Raw genomic sequence first — 13893 nt, forward strand, 5'->3', positions numbered from 1 at the left:
GTCATGGTCTGTTCGGTTATTTATGAATCGGTGAGGTGTCCCAGAGACAAATCGTCAGATGCCACTCAAAGTCTCTCCAGACAAGTTTGATGAGCAGTCTGTGATGGGTAGACTATCAAGGCAATTTGTCTGCAGCAGGCATCACACAGATCTTTCAGCAAAAGATGTAGCAACAGGTCTACTTAAATTTTAAAGTAGCAGTCCAGCAATGGAAGCCTTTTTGAGATTTCAGGATCTCCCCCCGCAAAAGAACAGGACTAACAGGAATCACTCTTGAGGCAGAGATTTTTCAGAGACTGGAGGCAATAGGAATTTCCAACTTTAACAATGCAGGGCTTCCTCCACAGAGAGCAGCAACTCCGCTTTCTCTGGGTCTTTCCCACTCCTGGCAGAACTCAGACACAACTCAAATGTGGAATTTCGTTCTGCAAGAGATGCCTTCTTTTCAGGGAGAGGTCTTTTTCTAGTCTGCCAAAAAACACAAGTCCCAGCCAGTTTGTTCTGCCTCCTGCCTGCCCAGCACTGGTCTTTCACAAAGCAAAGTGAAACTGAACTCTTAACAATGTCATGTGACCTATCATTTTCACTGCTGTTGCTTGGAAATAAGTTGCCTCGGAGACGGTTCCCCATCCAGTTCAGCATTCAATTTTCTCAGTCTTGCAAAACACAGAACTCCAAGTTTTTTTCTTTTTTAAAAGCAAGGCACATGTAACAGTGTCCTTGTACGTGAATCACAGAAAGTTAACATGGACGTACAGCAAGCAATTCGGAAGGCAAATGGTATGTTAGCTTTTGTTACAAAGGGATTGGGGTATAAGGGTAAAGAAGTCTTACTACAATTATACAGGACATTGGTGAGGCCCCACCTGGAGTAGTGTGTGCAGTTTTGGTCTCCTTACCTAAGGAAGGACATAACACCATTGAGGGAATGCAATGAAGGTTCACTCGTCTGGTTCCTGGGATTGTTCTATTTATTCATGGACTGTGGGTGTTCCTGAAATGGCCAGCATTTATTGCCCATCCCTAATTGCCCCTGAGAAAGTGGTGGTGAGCTACCTCCTTGAATATAACTGAGTGTCTTGCTAGGCCATTTCATAGGGTAGTTAAGAGTCAACTATATTTCTGTGCATCTGGAGTCACATATAGGCCAGATCGGGTAAGGACGGCAAATTTCCTTCCCTGAAGGAAATTAGTGAACCAGGTGGATTTTTAGGACAATCCGTAGTTTCATGGTCACCAATATTGATCCTCGCTTTTTAATTGCAGTGGTGGGATTTGAATTCATGTCTTGGCATCATTAGTCCAGGCCTCTGGATTACTAGTTCAGTAACAGAACCACTATTGCACAGCATCCCCACTCTGCTCCATCTCCTCCTATGAGGAGAGATTGAGTAAACTAGGTCTATATTCCCTGAGGATTAGAAGAATGAGACGTGATCTGACTGAAACATAAATTGTTAAGAGACTTGACCGGGTCGATGCTGAGAAAATGTTTCCCCTGTCTGGGCAATCTAGAACACCGGGTCACAGTCTCAGGATAAGGGATCAGACATTTAGGACTGAAATGAGGAGAAATTTCTTCACTGAAAGGGTTGTGAATCTTTGGAATTCTCTTCCCCAGGGAGCAGTGGATGCTCAGTCATTGAGTATATTTAAGACAGAGATTGACAGATTTTTGGGTATTACGGTAATTAAGGGATATGGGGATAGTGCGGGAAGGTGGAGTTGAGAAGATCAGCCATGATCTGGGTGAATGGCAGAGCAGGCTCGAAGGGCCAAATGGCCTCCTCCAGCTTCTATTTCTTATGTTCATTAAACCTCAGTCTGGTTCCTCTCGAGCTGCTGAGTGAGTGAATTAAATCTTTCTTGACAAATCACCAAGATACCAGATGACAAGTCATGACCGAAACATCATTTATTGGTTACAAATCACAACTTAGTTAAATCTGGACACACAGACACTTTATAAACATGTATAAACACATTTAAATGTAATCAGAGTTATCCAGCAGTTCAGCACTAATAGGGAGAGTATTTCACAAAACAAGTAACAAAGATTAACCAGACGACTCAGTGATTGACTGTAAATCAACACTAATGGATGCTGAGTATTAATTACAGCAGGAACCGGAGGCTGAGCTTATAAATTGGTGAGTTTACTTCACTATCACTATCTTCACTATCTGACATGTTAACAGTTGTGAACAGCCTGTCTGTCCAACAGCTCCAGTCTCCGAGTGCTTAGAAACACACAGAGCTGAAACAGCCTCATTCCTGAGCTAAAGAACAGACTTTCTCCTGTCAATATAGAGTTACAGGATTGGCCTGTGATCTGTTTATTGTTCATCTTTTGTTCAGTACATTGACTGAGTGGATTTAAATTGAAAATGAGGTTTGAAGACACGATGGTCTATTCACACATGAATGAGAGATGCTGTGGGGCAGACGCTCAGTCCAAGAGGAGCAACTGACATCAGAAATAAACCCCAACTGTCAGAATGAACATGGTTCAGTCTGGATATGATTAACAGCAGCAACAGCAGAATCCAACCCCTGTAGTTATCTGTGAACCCGCTGGTGTCTCAGCAGACAGGATGGCTGAGTGAATCCCTTCCTACACACGGAGCAGATGAATGACCTCTCCCCAGTGTGAATGAACTGGTGTGACACCAGGTGGGATGACTGAGTAAATCTCTTCCCACATACAGAGCAGGTGAATGGCCTCTCCCCAGTGTGAACCCGCTGGTGCCTCAGAAGAGCGGTTGAATCAGCAAATCCCTTCCCACACTCAGAGCAAGTGAATGGCCTTTCACCAGTGTGAACTCGCTTGTGGTTCACCAGCTTGGGTGAAGTAGTGAATCCCTTCCCACAATCAGAGCAGGTGAACGGCCTCTCCCCAGTGTGAACTCGCTGGTGTATCAGCAGGGTGGATGAATGAGTAAAACCCTCCCCACAATCAGAGCAGGTGAATGGCCTCTCCCCAGTGTGAATTCGTTGATGTGCCAGCAGGTTCCATGACAGAGAGAATCTCTTCCCACACTCAGAGCAGGTGAACGGCCTCTCCCCAGTGTGAACTCGCTGGTGCATCAGTAGGGCGGATGAACGAATGAATCCCTTCCCACACTCAGAGCAGGTGAACGGCCTCTCCCCAGTGTGAACTCGCTGGTGTTTTAGTAGGGCAGATGAATGAATGAATCCCTTCCCACAATCAGAGCAGGTGAACGGCCTCTCCCCAGTGTGAACTTGTTGGTGTCTCAGAAGGTTGGATGACCGAGTAAATCCCTTCCCACACTCTGAGCAGGTGAACGGCCTCTCCCCAGTGTGAACTCGCTGGTGTTTTAGTCGGGCGGATGAATGAATGAATCCCTTCCCACACTCAGAGCAGGTGAACAGCCTCTCCCCAGTGTGAACTTGCTGGTGTTGTAGTAGGGCGGATGAATGAATGAATCCCTTCCCACAATCAGAGCAGGTGAACGGCCTCTCCCCAGTGTGAACTCGTTGGTGTGTCAGTAAGGCACATAAATGAACGTATCCCTTCCCACACTCGGAGCAGGTGAACGGCTTCTCCCCAGTGTGAAGTCGCTGGTGTGTCTGCAGGTTTGATAACTGAGTGAATCCCTTCCCACACTCAGTGCAGGTAAATGGCCTCTCCCCAGTGTGAACTCGCTGGTGTGTGAGTAGGGAGGATGACTGAGTGAATCCCTTCCCACACTCAGTGCAGATGAACGGCCTCTCCTCAGTTTGACTGTGTCGATGAGTTTCCAGCTCAGACGTGTAATTTAATTCTTTCTCACGGTCCCCACATTTCCACAGCTTCTCCCCAGTCTGACTACACTTGTGTGTCGACAGGCCAGCTGATTGGCTGAAGCCTCGTCCACACACAGAACACTTGTATGGTTTCTCCATACTTTTTGCTTCCATGATCAAAGGCCGATGATATTCAGATCCTGATGAATCGAGTGACTGTCACATCTTGAGGTGGTTTGATTTTCCCATCCGCAATTCCTCCCTTTCTAATACCCTGGAACATGAAGTTACAACAGGAAAAAGGGAGTGAGAGAGAACCCACAAAAACACAAAGACAAGTTGTGAAATTGAGCTGAATGAATCTGGTAATTTGTGGGACCAGAACAGAGAGTGGGCGGGGCTTCAGGGTCCCAGTGACCAGGAGAGAAAATCATTGACTCATTAATTTTATTCTCACTCTGCACACAGGGGCTGGAGAACTGAACCCAGCCACAGTAGAGGGAGGGAGAAAACTGGCAGAGGAGGAAAGAAATGGTGCAGATGGTGCCATGGGTTTGGATTTCAGCACAGGGAGGAGGAAGAGTGTGTGGGACTGCGATTTACAGCTTTGGGGAAACAAGAGAGGAATAAAATGTTCCATAGCATCTCGAATTGTCTGTTCTGAATTTCTATCCTGTACTGACAGTGATGACTTTTATTACCTCCTTTTACAGGGTATTAGGAGAGGATTTACACACATTGATTTTATGCTCACTCTGCACACAGGGGCTTTCACACCATCTCTCCTGAAGGTGCTGGGGTCACTGTTTACATCCCACTGAACTGTAAGAAAGAATATCTTATTAGATGATATTAAAGATAGTATTATATTCTAATATAACGAGGGGCCGTTCACCTGCTCCGTCTGTGGGAAGGAATTTAATCGATATCCAAAATGCTGAGACACCAGTGAGTTCACAAGTGACTGTAGCTGTTACATTCTGTAATTATTGCTGCTGTTAATCACATCCAGGACTGAACCATATTCATTCTGACAGTGGGGTTTATATCTGCTGTGTTAATATTCTTTATAGCTGGGGTGGAGTTTAATATTCCAGCAATTGGTTTGCTTTACTTTGTAACTTTTACTCTTCAAATAAAGTAGCTCCCTTTGGGCTATTCTCAGGGTTTTGTGGGATGAAACCAAACAGTGATTTACTTGTACTTTTTACAATTTTGTATATTATATTCACTGCTCACAATGAGATCTGTTCTACATTGGGAAGAGCAAACACAGATAGGGTGATCACTTTGAGAACCATCTCCATTCAGTCTGCAAGCGTGTTCCTGAGTCCCAGTCACTTCCCATTTTAATTCTCCGTCCCACTCCCACTCTGACCTCTCTGTCCTCGGCCTCCTGCCCTGTTCCAACGAAGCTCAATGGGAGCTGGAGGACTTAACAACCTTCCGGACTCAACATTGAGTTCAGCAGTTGCTGTAACAACAGAGACTTGTCAGGATCTGGAACGCTGCACCTGAAAAAGGTGGTTGAACCTGATTCAGTCATTTTAAAAGGGAGTTGACAGGTATTTGAGAATGAGGAACTTACAGGCTTACAAACAACAAGTGGGTGTGTGGGACTAAACACAACTGCTCTTTCAAAGGGCCAGCACAAGCACAAAGGGTGGAATGGCCTCCTCCTGTGCTGTAAGTTTCTATGATTCTAGGAGTTGGCCATTTAGCCCCTCGAGCCTGTTCCACCAGGAAATGAGATCATGGTTGATCTGTGATCTAACTCTATATACCTGACTTTGTCCCATGTCCATTAATACCTTTGGTTAACAAAGATCTATCAACGTCAGATTTAACATGAAGATTGATCTCGCATCAACTGCTGTTTGTGGAAGAGAGTTTCAAACTTCCACCATCTTTTGTGTGCAGAAATGTTTCCTAACTTCACTCCTGAAAGGTCTGGCTCTCACTTTTACTCTACGCCTCCTAGTTCGACACTCCAGAACATCCAGCCCATGGGCCAGAATCCAGCCTGTCAATGGTATCCATCGGACCTGCCAAAACATTCAGTGAATGACAATGGTTACAGCTCCTTTACCAAGATGGTGGATCCAAGCCCTTCAAAACACTCCCACAGGGGATGCTGAGACCAAGTGGGCCCACATCAGAGACGCCATCTATGAGTCAGCTTTGACCACCTACGGCAAAAGTGCGAAGAGAAATGCAGACTGGTTTCAATCTCATATTGAAGAGCTGGAACCTGTCATAGCCGCTAAGCGCATTGCACTTTTGAACTACAAGAAAGCCCCCAGCGATTTAACATCCGCAGCACTTAAAGCAGCCAGAAGTACTGCACAAAGAACAGCTAGGCGTTGCGCAAACGACTACTGGCAACACCTATGCAGTCATATTCAGCTGGCCTCAGACACCGGAAACATCAGAGGAATGTATGATGGCATGAAGAGAGCTCTTGGGCCAACCATCAAGAAGATCACCCCCCTCAAATCTAAATCGGGGGACATAATCACTGACCAACGCAAACAGATGGACCGCTGGGTTGAGCACTACCTAGAACTGTACTCCAGGGAGAATGCTGTCACTGAGACTGCCCTCAATGCAGCCCAGCCTCTACCAGTCATGGATGAGCTGGACATACAGCCAACCAAATCGGAACTCAGTGATGCCATTGATTCCCTAGCCAGCGGAAAAGCCCCTGGGAAGGACAGCATTACCCCTGAAATAATCAAGAGTGCCAAGCCTGCTATACTCTCAGCACTACATGAACTGCTATGCCTGTGCTGGGACGAGGGAGCAGTACCCCAGGACATGCGCGATGCCAACATCATCACCCTCTATAAAAACAAAGGTGACCGCGGTGACTGCAACAACTACCGTGGAATCTCCCTGCTCAGCATAGTGGGGAAAGTCTTTGCTCGAGTCGCTCTGAACAGGCTCCAGAAGCTGGCCGAGCGCGTCTACCCTGAGGCACAGTGTGGCTTTCGTGCAGAGAGATCGACTATTGACATGCTGTTCTCCCTTCGTCAGATACAGGAGAAATGCCGTGAACAACAGATGCCCCTCTACATTGCTTTCATTGATCTCACCAAAGCCTTTGACCTCGTCAGCAGACGTGGTCTCTTCAGACTACTAGAAAAGATCGGATGTCCACCAAAGCTACTAAGTATCATCACCTCATTCCATGACAATATGAAAGGCACAATTCAACATGGTGGCTCCTCATCAGAGCCCTTTCCTATCCTGAGTGGTGTGAAACAGGGCTGTGTTCTCGCACCCACACTTTTTGGGATTTTCTTCTCCCTGCTGCTTTCACATGCGTTCAAATCCTCTGAAGAAAGAATTTTCCTCCACACAAGATCAGGGGGCAGGTTGTTCAACCTTGCCCGTCTAAGAGCGAAGTCCAAAGTACGGAAAGTCCTCATCAGAGAACTCCTCTTTGCTGACGATGCTGCTTTAACATCTCACACTGAAGAATGCCTGCAGAGTCTCATCGACAGGTTTGCGTCTGCCTGCAATGAATTTGGCCTAACCATCAGCCTCAAGAAAACGAACATCATGGGGCAGGATGTCAGAAATGCTCCATCCATCAATATTGGCGACCACGCTCTGGAAGTGGTTCAAGAGTTCACCTACCTAGGCTCAACTATCACCAGTAACCTGTCTCTAGATGCAGAAATCAACAAGCGCATGGGTAAGGCTTCCACTGCTATGTTCAGACTGGCCAAGAGAGTGTGGGAAAATGGCGCACTGACACGGAACACAAAAGTCCGAGTGTATCAGGCCTGTGTCCTCAGTACCTTGCTCTACGGCAGCGAGGCCTGGACAACGTATGCCAGCCAAGAGCGACGTCTCAATTCATTCCATCTTCGCTGCCTTCGGAGAATACTTGGCATCAGGTGGCAGGACTATATCTCCAACACAGAAGTCCTTGAAGCGGCCAACATCCCCAGCTTATACACACTACTGAGTCAGCGGCGCTTGAGATGGCTTGGCCATGTGAGCCGCATGGAAGATGGCAGGATCCCCAAAGACACATTGTACAGCGAGCTCGCCACTGGTATCAGACCCACCGGCCGTCCATGTCTCCGTTATAAAGACGTCTGCAAACGCGACATGAAATCGCGTGACATTGATCACAAGTCGTGGGAGTCAGTTGCCAGCATTCTCTAGAGCTGGCGGGCAGCCATAAAGACAGGGCTAAATTGTGGCGAGTCGAAGAGACTTAGTAGTTGGCAGGAAAAAAGACAGAGGCGCAAGGGGAGAGCCAACTGTGCAACAGCCCCAACAAACAAATTTCTCTGCAGCACCTGTGGAAGAGCCTGTCACTCCAGAATTGGCCTTTATAGCCACTCCAGGCGCTGCTTCACAAACCACTGACCACCTCCAGGCGCGTATCCATTGTCTCTCGAGATAAGGAGGCCCAAAAGAAGAAAGAAAGAAGAAAGAAGGATACGCCTCATTGCACATGTCCTCCTGTACCAAGATGGTGGGCAAGCTTCAGTACCCGATATTTTGGCTCCTGTACTAAGATGGCGGTGCCCGGGCGGAGCTGCTTCTCTGCCGGCACTTCCCGCCCAAACAGCCTTCGCAGCCGTGAGCTCAGGACCAAGGTCAAGCACTGGCTCTGCCTGCGTACAGACTCGGCCTGGGCCTCATGCTCTTCATCACCGTCTGATGAGGTGCAGGCCCAGCAGCAAGGTGCAGTGGTAACCGGGCCCTGGGAGCAGGCTGCCGTGGAGATCGGGCCCTGGGAGCTGAACAGAGAGACAGAGGCCGGCAGAGAGAGAGAGAGAGAGAGAGAGAGAGGGAGGGAAGGGGCGGGAGAGCGAGAAAGAGAGAGAGCACGGGGGAGCGAGAGAGAGAACAGGGGGGAGCGAGAGAGAGAGCAGGGGGGAGCGAGAGAGAGAGCGAGAGCAGGGGGGAGCGAGAGAGAGAGCGAGAGCAGGGGGGAGCGAGAGAGAGAGCGAGAGCAGGGGGGAGCAGGGGGGAGCGAGAGAGAGAGCGAGAGCAGGGGGGAGCGAGAGAGAGAGAGAGAGAGCAGGGGGGAGCGAGAGAGAGAGAGCAGGGGGGAGCGAGAGAGAGAGAAAGAGAGCAGGGGGGAGCGAGAGAGAGAGAGAGCAGGGGGGAGCGAGAGAGAGAGCAGAGGGAGCGAGAGAGAGAGAGAGCAGGGGGGAGCGAGAGAGAGAGAGAGAGAGAGAGAGAGCAGGGGGGAGCGAGAGAGAGAGCAGGGGGGAGCGAGAGAGAGAGCAGGGGGGAGCGAGAGAGAGAGAGAGAAAGAGCAGGGGGGAGCAAGAGAGAGAGAGAGAGCAGGGGGGAGCAAGAGAGAGAGAGAGAGCAGGGGGGAGCGAGAGAGAGAGAGAGAGAGAAAGCAGGGGGGAGCGAGAGAGAGAGAGAGAGCAGGGGGGAGCGAGAGAGAGAGAGAGCCGGGGGGAGCGAGAGAGAGCGTGAGCAGGGGGGAGCGAGAGAGCAGGGGGGTGCGCGAGAGAGAGAGAGCAGGGGGGTGCGCGAGAGAGAGAGAGCAGGGGGGTGCGCGAGAGAGAGAGCGCAGGGGGGAGCGAGAGAGAGAGAGCAGGGGGGAGCGAGAGAGAGAGAGCAGGGGGGAGCGAGAGAGAGAGAGCAGGGGGGAGCGAGAGAGAGAGAGCAGGGGGGAGCGAGAGAGAGAGAGCAGGGGGGAGCGAGAGAGAGAGAGCAGGGGGGAGCGAGAGAGAGAGCAGGGGGGAGCGAGAAAGAGAGAGCAGGGGGGAGCGAGAAAGAGAGAGCAGGGGGGAGCGAGAAAGAGAGAGCAGGGGGGAGCGAGAAAGAGAGAGCAGGGGGGAGCGAGAAAGAGAGAGCAGGGGGGAGCGAGAAAGAGAGAGCAGGGGGGAGCGAGAAAGAGAGAGCGGGGGGAGCGAGAAAGAGAGAGCAGGGGGGAGCGAGAGAGAGAGTGGGGGAGAGAGAGCGGGGGGAGGGGCGGGGGGGAAGAGGAGAGAGAGAGAGACGCAGTGGTGGGCATCGCAGCCTCACAGCTCCAGGTCCCGGCTTCGATTCTGGGTACTGCCTGTGCGCAGTTTGCAAGTTCTCCCTGTGACCGCGTGGGTTTTCGCTGGGTGCTCCGGTTTCCTCCCACAGCCAAAAACTTGCAGGTTGATAAGTAAATTGGCCATTGGAAATTGCCCCGAGTGTAGGTAGGTGGTAGGGAATATGGGGTTACTACAGGGTTAGTATAAATGGGTGGTTGTTGGTTGGCACAGACTCGGTGGGCCCAAGGGCCTGTTTCAGTGCTGTATCTCTAAATAAAATAAATAGAGAGAGCAGGAGACAGGGAGAGTGTGAGATCAAGATCTCTCCTCACAAATGGAATCTATCTGGAATTCTCTGCATCGCTACATCAAGTGTGCAGGCAGACAACGTCTACGACTGCAAGCAAAAACCATGCCAGGTAACTCACTCAATCAGTGTTCAACATAGTGTTGGGAAAGTAAGTTACTACATTAGTTTCCTCCTTTAAAGCTTATTCACAAAAATGCACATTTTTGTGATTCTGATGAACAGTCAAATAAATTTCTAATACCTTTACCTTTCCGAAAGTTGCTCACCTCCGGCCCCCTATGTAGTACAAAATTTTGAAAGTAGCCCCTCATGGAAAAAGACTGGACACTCCTGATCTATACTATCAGTTCTAACATCCTGAAAATTTCCAGGTTGTCAGAAGGGATAGAGAGAGACAATATATGCTTAATGGCACAGATCTAAAGAATGTGCAGGACAGAGGGACCTGGGGGTTTATATGTATAGATCATTGAAGGTGGCAGGACATATTGAGAACAGTTAGCAAAGAATATGGGATCTTGGGCTTGATAAATAGAGGTATTGAGTGCAAAAGCAGGGAAGTTAAAGGGAACTTTTATAAAACTCTGCTTCAGCCACAACTAGAGTATTACATCCAGTTCTGATCACCACACTTTAGGAAGGATGAGAAGGTCCTTGACAGGGTGCAGAGGAGATTTACCAGAATGCTTCCAGGGATGAGGGAATTTAGCTACAAGGTTAGGTTGGAGAAGCTGGGATTGTTCTCCTTGGAACGCGAGACTGGGAGCTTCTTATTGGGGGTGTTGAGGCCTACACCGGATATTTCTGAAGCCTCCCTGCACATCCGCCAGCTTCATTCCTCCCCTGCACTCGGCGATTTCTCACCCACTGAGGATCTGACACGACTGCTTCCGTCCAGCTCGAGCACCTTCACTGCCTTTGATTCTGTGAGCAACTCGTGCAATAAAACAAAAGCAAAGTCCTGCAGATGCTGGAAATCTGAAATAAAAGGAGAAAATGCTGGAAATACTCAGCAGGTCTCTGTGAAGAGAGAAACATATTTAATGTTTCAGGCACATCAAACAGCCGGTGCCTGCAGCCTGGAACTCGGAGTGGGAGAGGGAGGAAGAATGAGGAGAGACAATATAGTCCAACACTCACAGCAACCTACAATCCACCGACATTACCGGGATAGGGAGACAGAGTTTAGAAACACTCAGCAACACGACTCCAGTAAAAGATCCCAGGAGGAAAAGGGGGATCAGTGTGTGTAGATTAGATTAGATTAGAGATACAGCACTGAAACAGGCCCCTCGGCCCACCGAGTCTGTGCCGAACATCAACCACCCATTTATACTAATCCTACACTAATCCCATATTCCTACCAAACATCCCCACCTGTCCCTATATTTCCCTACCACCTACACTAGCGACAATTTATAATGGCCAATTTACCTATCAACCTGCAAGTCTTTTGGCTTGTGGGAGGAAACCGGAGCTGGAGCTGTGAGGCTGCGGTGCTAACCACTGCGCCTGCCCTGATATTCCCCCTCCCCAGGCCTGTCAGTCAAACCCCCCACTCCTCCCAGTCCACAGCTCAGCCTAGCAGCTTCCTGCACCTTGAGCCAGCCCTGCCCAGGTGTGGCCCAGTCCAAGGGGAGTCTTAGTGGAACCAGGGAGTGGGGGAGGGGGAACCTCCTGCCCTGTGCTGTGTCCCAAATGGTTCCTCCCTCCCTCCCCCAGGCCCCTTTATAACTGAACTCAGTTTCCTTTAAAGTTTTCTCCTTTGATGTTCCACTTTATTAATCTTTAATTCCTCCAAAAGAGCTGGAAATCTGGCGGTCGTTAACCCCGGGCCTGTCACCAGGAGAAGCCTCGTAACTGCCGGGTGTTTCTGAAGCCTCTCCACCGCTCCCTCCGCCACTCACCATTACAACAGCGAGACTCTCCCGCCATTACTCACATTGTATCCACACTAAATACTGTGACTTGAAGCTCTCGCCAGTGACCTCTGACCTGACAGCTCACAATGTGCGGGTGATTGATGGAAACGCGTCATCAACAGTGAGAGGAGCGGAGAGTCTCTGCGTGCCACAAGCCCCGCCCCTCACCTGCTCCGACTGATTGGAGGACCCAACGACCGCTCGGTCCTCCAGACCCGCCCCCTTTGCACTTATTGGTCCGTCAATCACTCAGGTGGGCGGTATAAACTGAGCATGCGCGGCCGGCAGGCTCTGAGACAGAGAGCGCGGTTCCAGCAGGTGAGAGGGAGGCGGGTTAATAAAGTCCGGGGCTCGCAGGCTGCAAACAATCTAAACAGTGAGAATACACGGTGTTTGTTGGGTTGTGATGGCCGAGTGTTTAAAGTGTTGGATTTTGAAGTTTGCTGAGTTTGTCCTGAACCGTTTTAAATCCTGCTCGCAGTGAATTGCATTTTGCTTTCTTTACTTGTCTGTCTGGGGGAGATCACTGACTTGGAAACTGATCACAGTCACATCTGCTGTGTCCTTTTAAACCGCTTGACGCTCAGCTCCTCTTTCTAATTGGAAACATTAAACTTTGATGGTATGAATTAGATGCTGTGGGTTTGTTAGAAACTAAACAAAATGTAAAAATGAGTGAGTAATAAACACTAAAAAAAGTAAGAAAATGTATTTTAATAAAGATCCTTGCAGTTTTTCAAAGGAAAATTGCACCATCAGCAAATGAATGGGAATGCCATTTGGTTTGATGAATTTGAACCAGTTTTCTCTGTGTAAAATGACTGTGGCAGAACTCGAATCTTCAGGGAATCCTGGAAATTTCCTGCTGAAAGTGAAATGGGAAAAGCAGCTAACCTGAAGGGACATTGCAGAGCTTTCCTGGTGGTCTAGTGGTTAGAATTTGGCACTTTCACTGCTGCAGCTTGGGTTGGATTCCTGGTCAGGGAATGAAAAATTCCTGTTTTTATGCAGACATTCACAGTCAACATGCCTTATTTGCTGAATGAAAGCAGAAAACGCACAGCACCTCTGGCAGTATCTGTGGAGTGAGGAACATTGGAGCAGCAATAGGCCATTCAGCCCATCGCGCCTGTTCCACCATTCAATTAGATCATGGCTGAGCATCTACCTCAAAGCCACTTCCTCGCACTATCCCCACATCCCTTGATGTTATTAGTATCCAGATATCTATCAATTTCTGTCTTGAACATGCTCGATTATTGAGCTTCCACAGCCCTCTGGGGTAAAGATTCACCATCCTCTGAGTGAACAAATTCCTTCTTATCTCAGTCTTAAATGCCTTACCCCTTATTCTGAGACTATGTCTCCTGGATCGAGACTCACCAGCCAGGGTGAGCTATCTACATCCACCCTGTCATATGCTGTAAGAATTTTGTAAGTTTCAATGAGATCACCTCTCATTCTTCAAAACTCTAGAGGATACAGGCTCCGTTTCCTCAATCTCTCCTCATAAAACAATCCACCATTCCTGGGATTAGTCTGGTGATCCTCCATTGCTCTCCATCTATGACAACGATATCCTTCGTTAAATAAGGAGACCAGAACTGTACACAATACTCTAGGTACAGTCTCACAAAAGCTCTATACAGTTGCACTTCTTTACTCCTGTATTCAAAACCCCTTGTGATGAAGGTCAACATACCATTTGCCTTCCTAATTGCTTGCTGCATCTGCATGCCATCTTTTAGTGACTCATGAACAAGGACACCCAGGTCCCTTTGGACATCAACACTTCCCAACCACTCACCATTTAAGAAATACTCTGTCTTTCTGTCTTTTTTCAATCAAAGTTGATAGCTTCACACTTAATCACATTATATTCCATCTCATGTTCTTGCCCATTCGC

At 48.7% G+C, this 13893-nt stretch overlaps 1 protein-coding gene across 4 annotated transcripts; it reads right to left on the reverse strand.

Annotated features, from left to right (window-relative positions):
* Positions 1-1927: 1927 nt before the first annotated feature.
* On the reverse strand, positions 1928-12105 carry LOC137349349 (zinc finger protein 229-like). Of its 4 annotated transcripts, none has more exons than XM_068014869.1 (2): positions 12008-12105; positions 1928-4021 (listed from the first exon to the last, which is right to left on the reverse strand). In XM_068014869.1, exon 2 carries the CDS (start codon positions 3919-3921, stop codon positions 2560-2562), a length of 1362 nt encoding a protein of 453 aa, XP_067870970.1. In that variant the 5' UTR covers positions 3922-4021; positions 12008-12105; the 3' UTR covers positions 1928-2559. The 4 variants fall into 4 exon arrangements, with proteins under 4 accessions (XP_067870970.1, XP_067870969.1, XP_067870971.1 ...); XM_068014868.1 differs by having other exon boundaries at positions 11973-12105; XM_068014870.1 differs by lacking the exon at positions 12008-12105 and adding an exon at positions 10930-10975.
* Between the last annotated feature and the right edge of the window lie 1788 nt (positions 12106-13893).

The sequence above is a fragment of the Heterodontus francisci genome, chromosome 34 (genome assembly GCF_036365525.1).
Source record: "Heterodontus francisci isolate sHetFra1 chromosome 34, sHetFra1.hap1, whole genome shotgun sequence".
Classification (NCBI taxonomy): Eukaryota; Metazoa; Chordata; class Chondrichthyes; order Heterodontiformes; family Heterodontidae; genus Heterodontus; species Heterodontus francisci.

Excerpts from the sequence above, each read along its gene's own strand:
- LOC137349349 (XM_068014869.1), bottom strand. The coding sequence starts at position 3,921 with ATGGAAGCAAAAAGTATGGAGAAACCATACAAGTGTTCTGTGTGTGGA.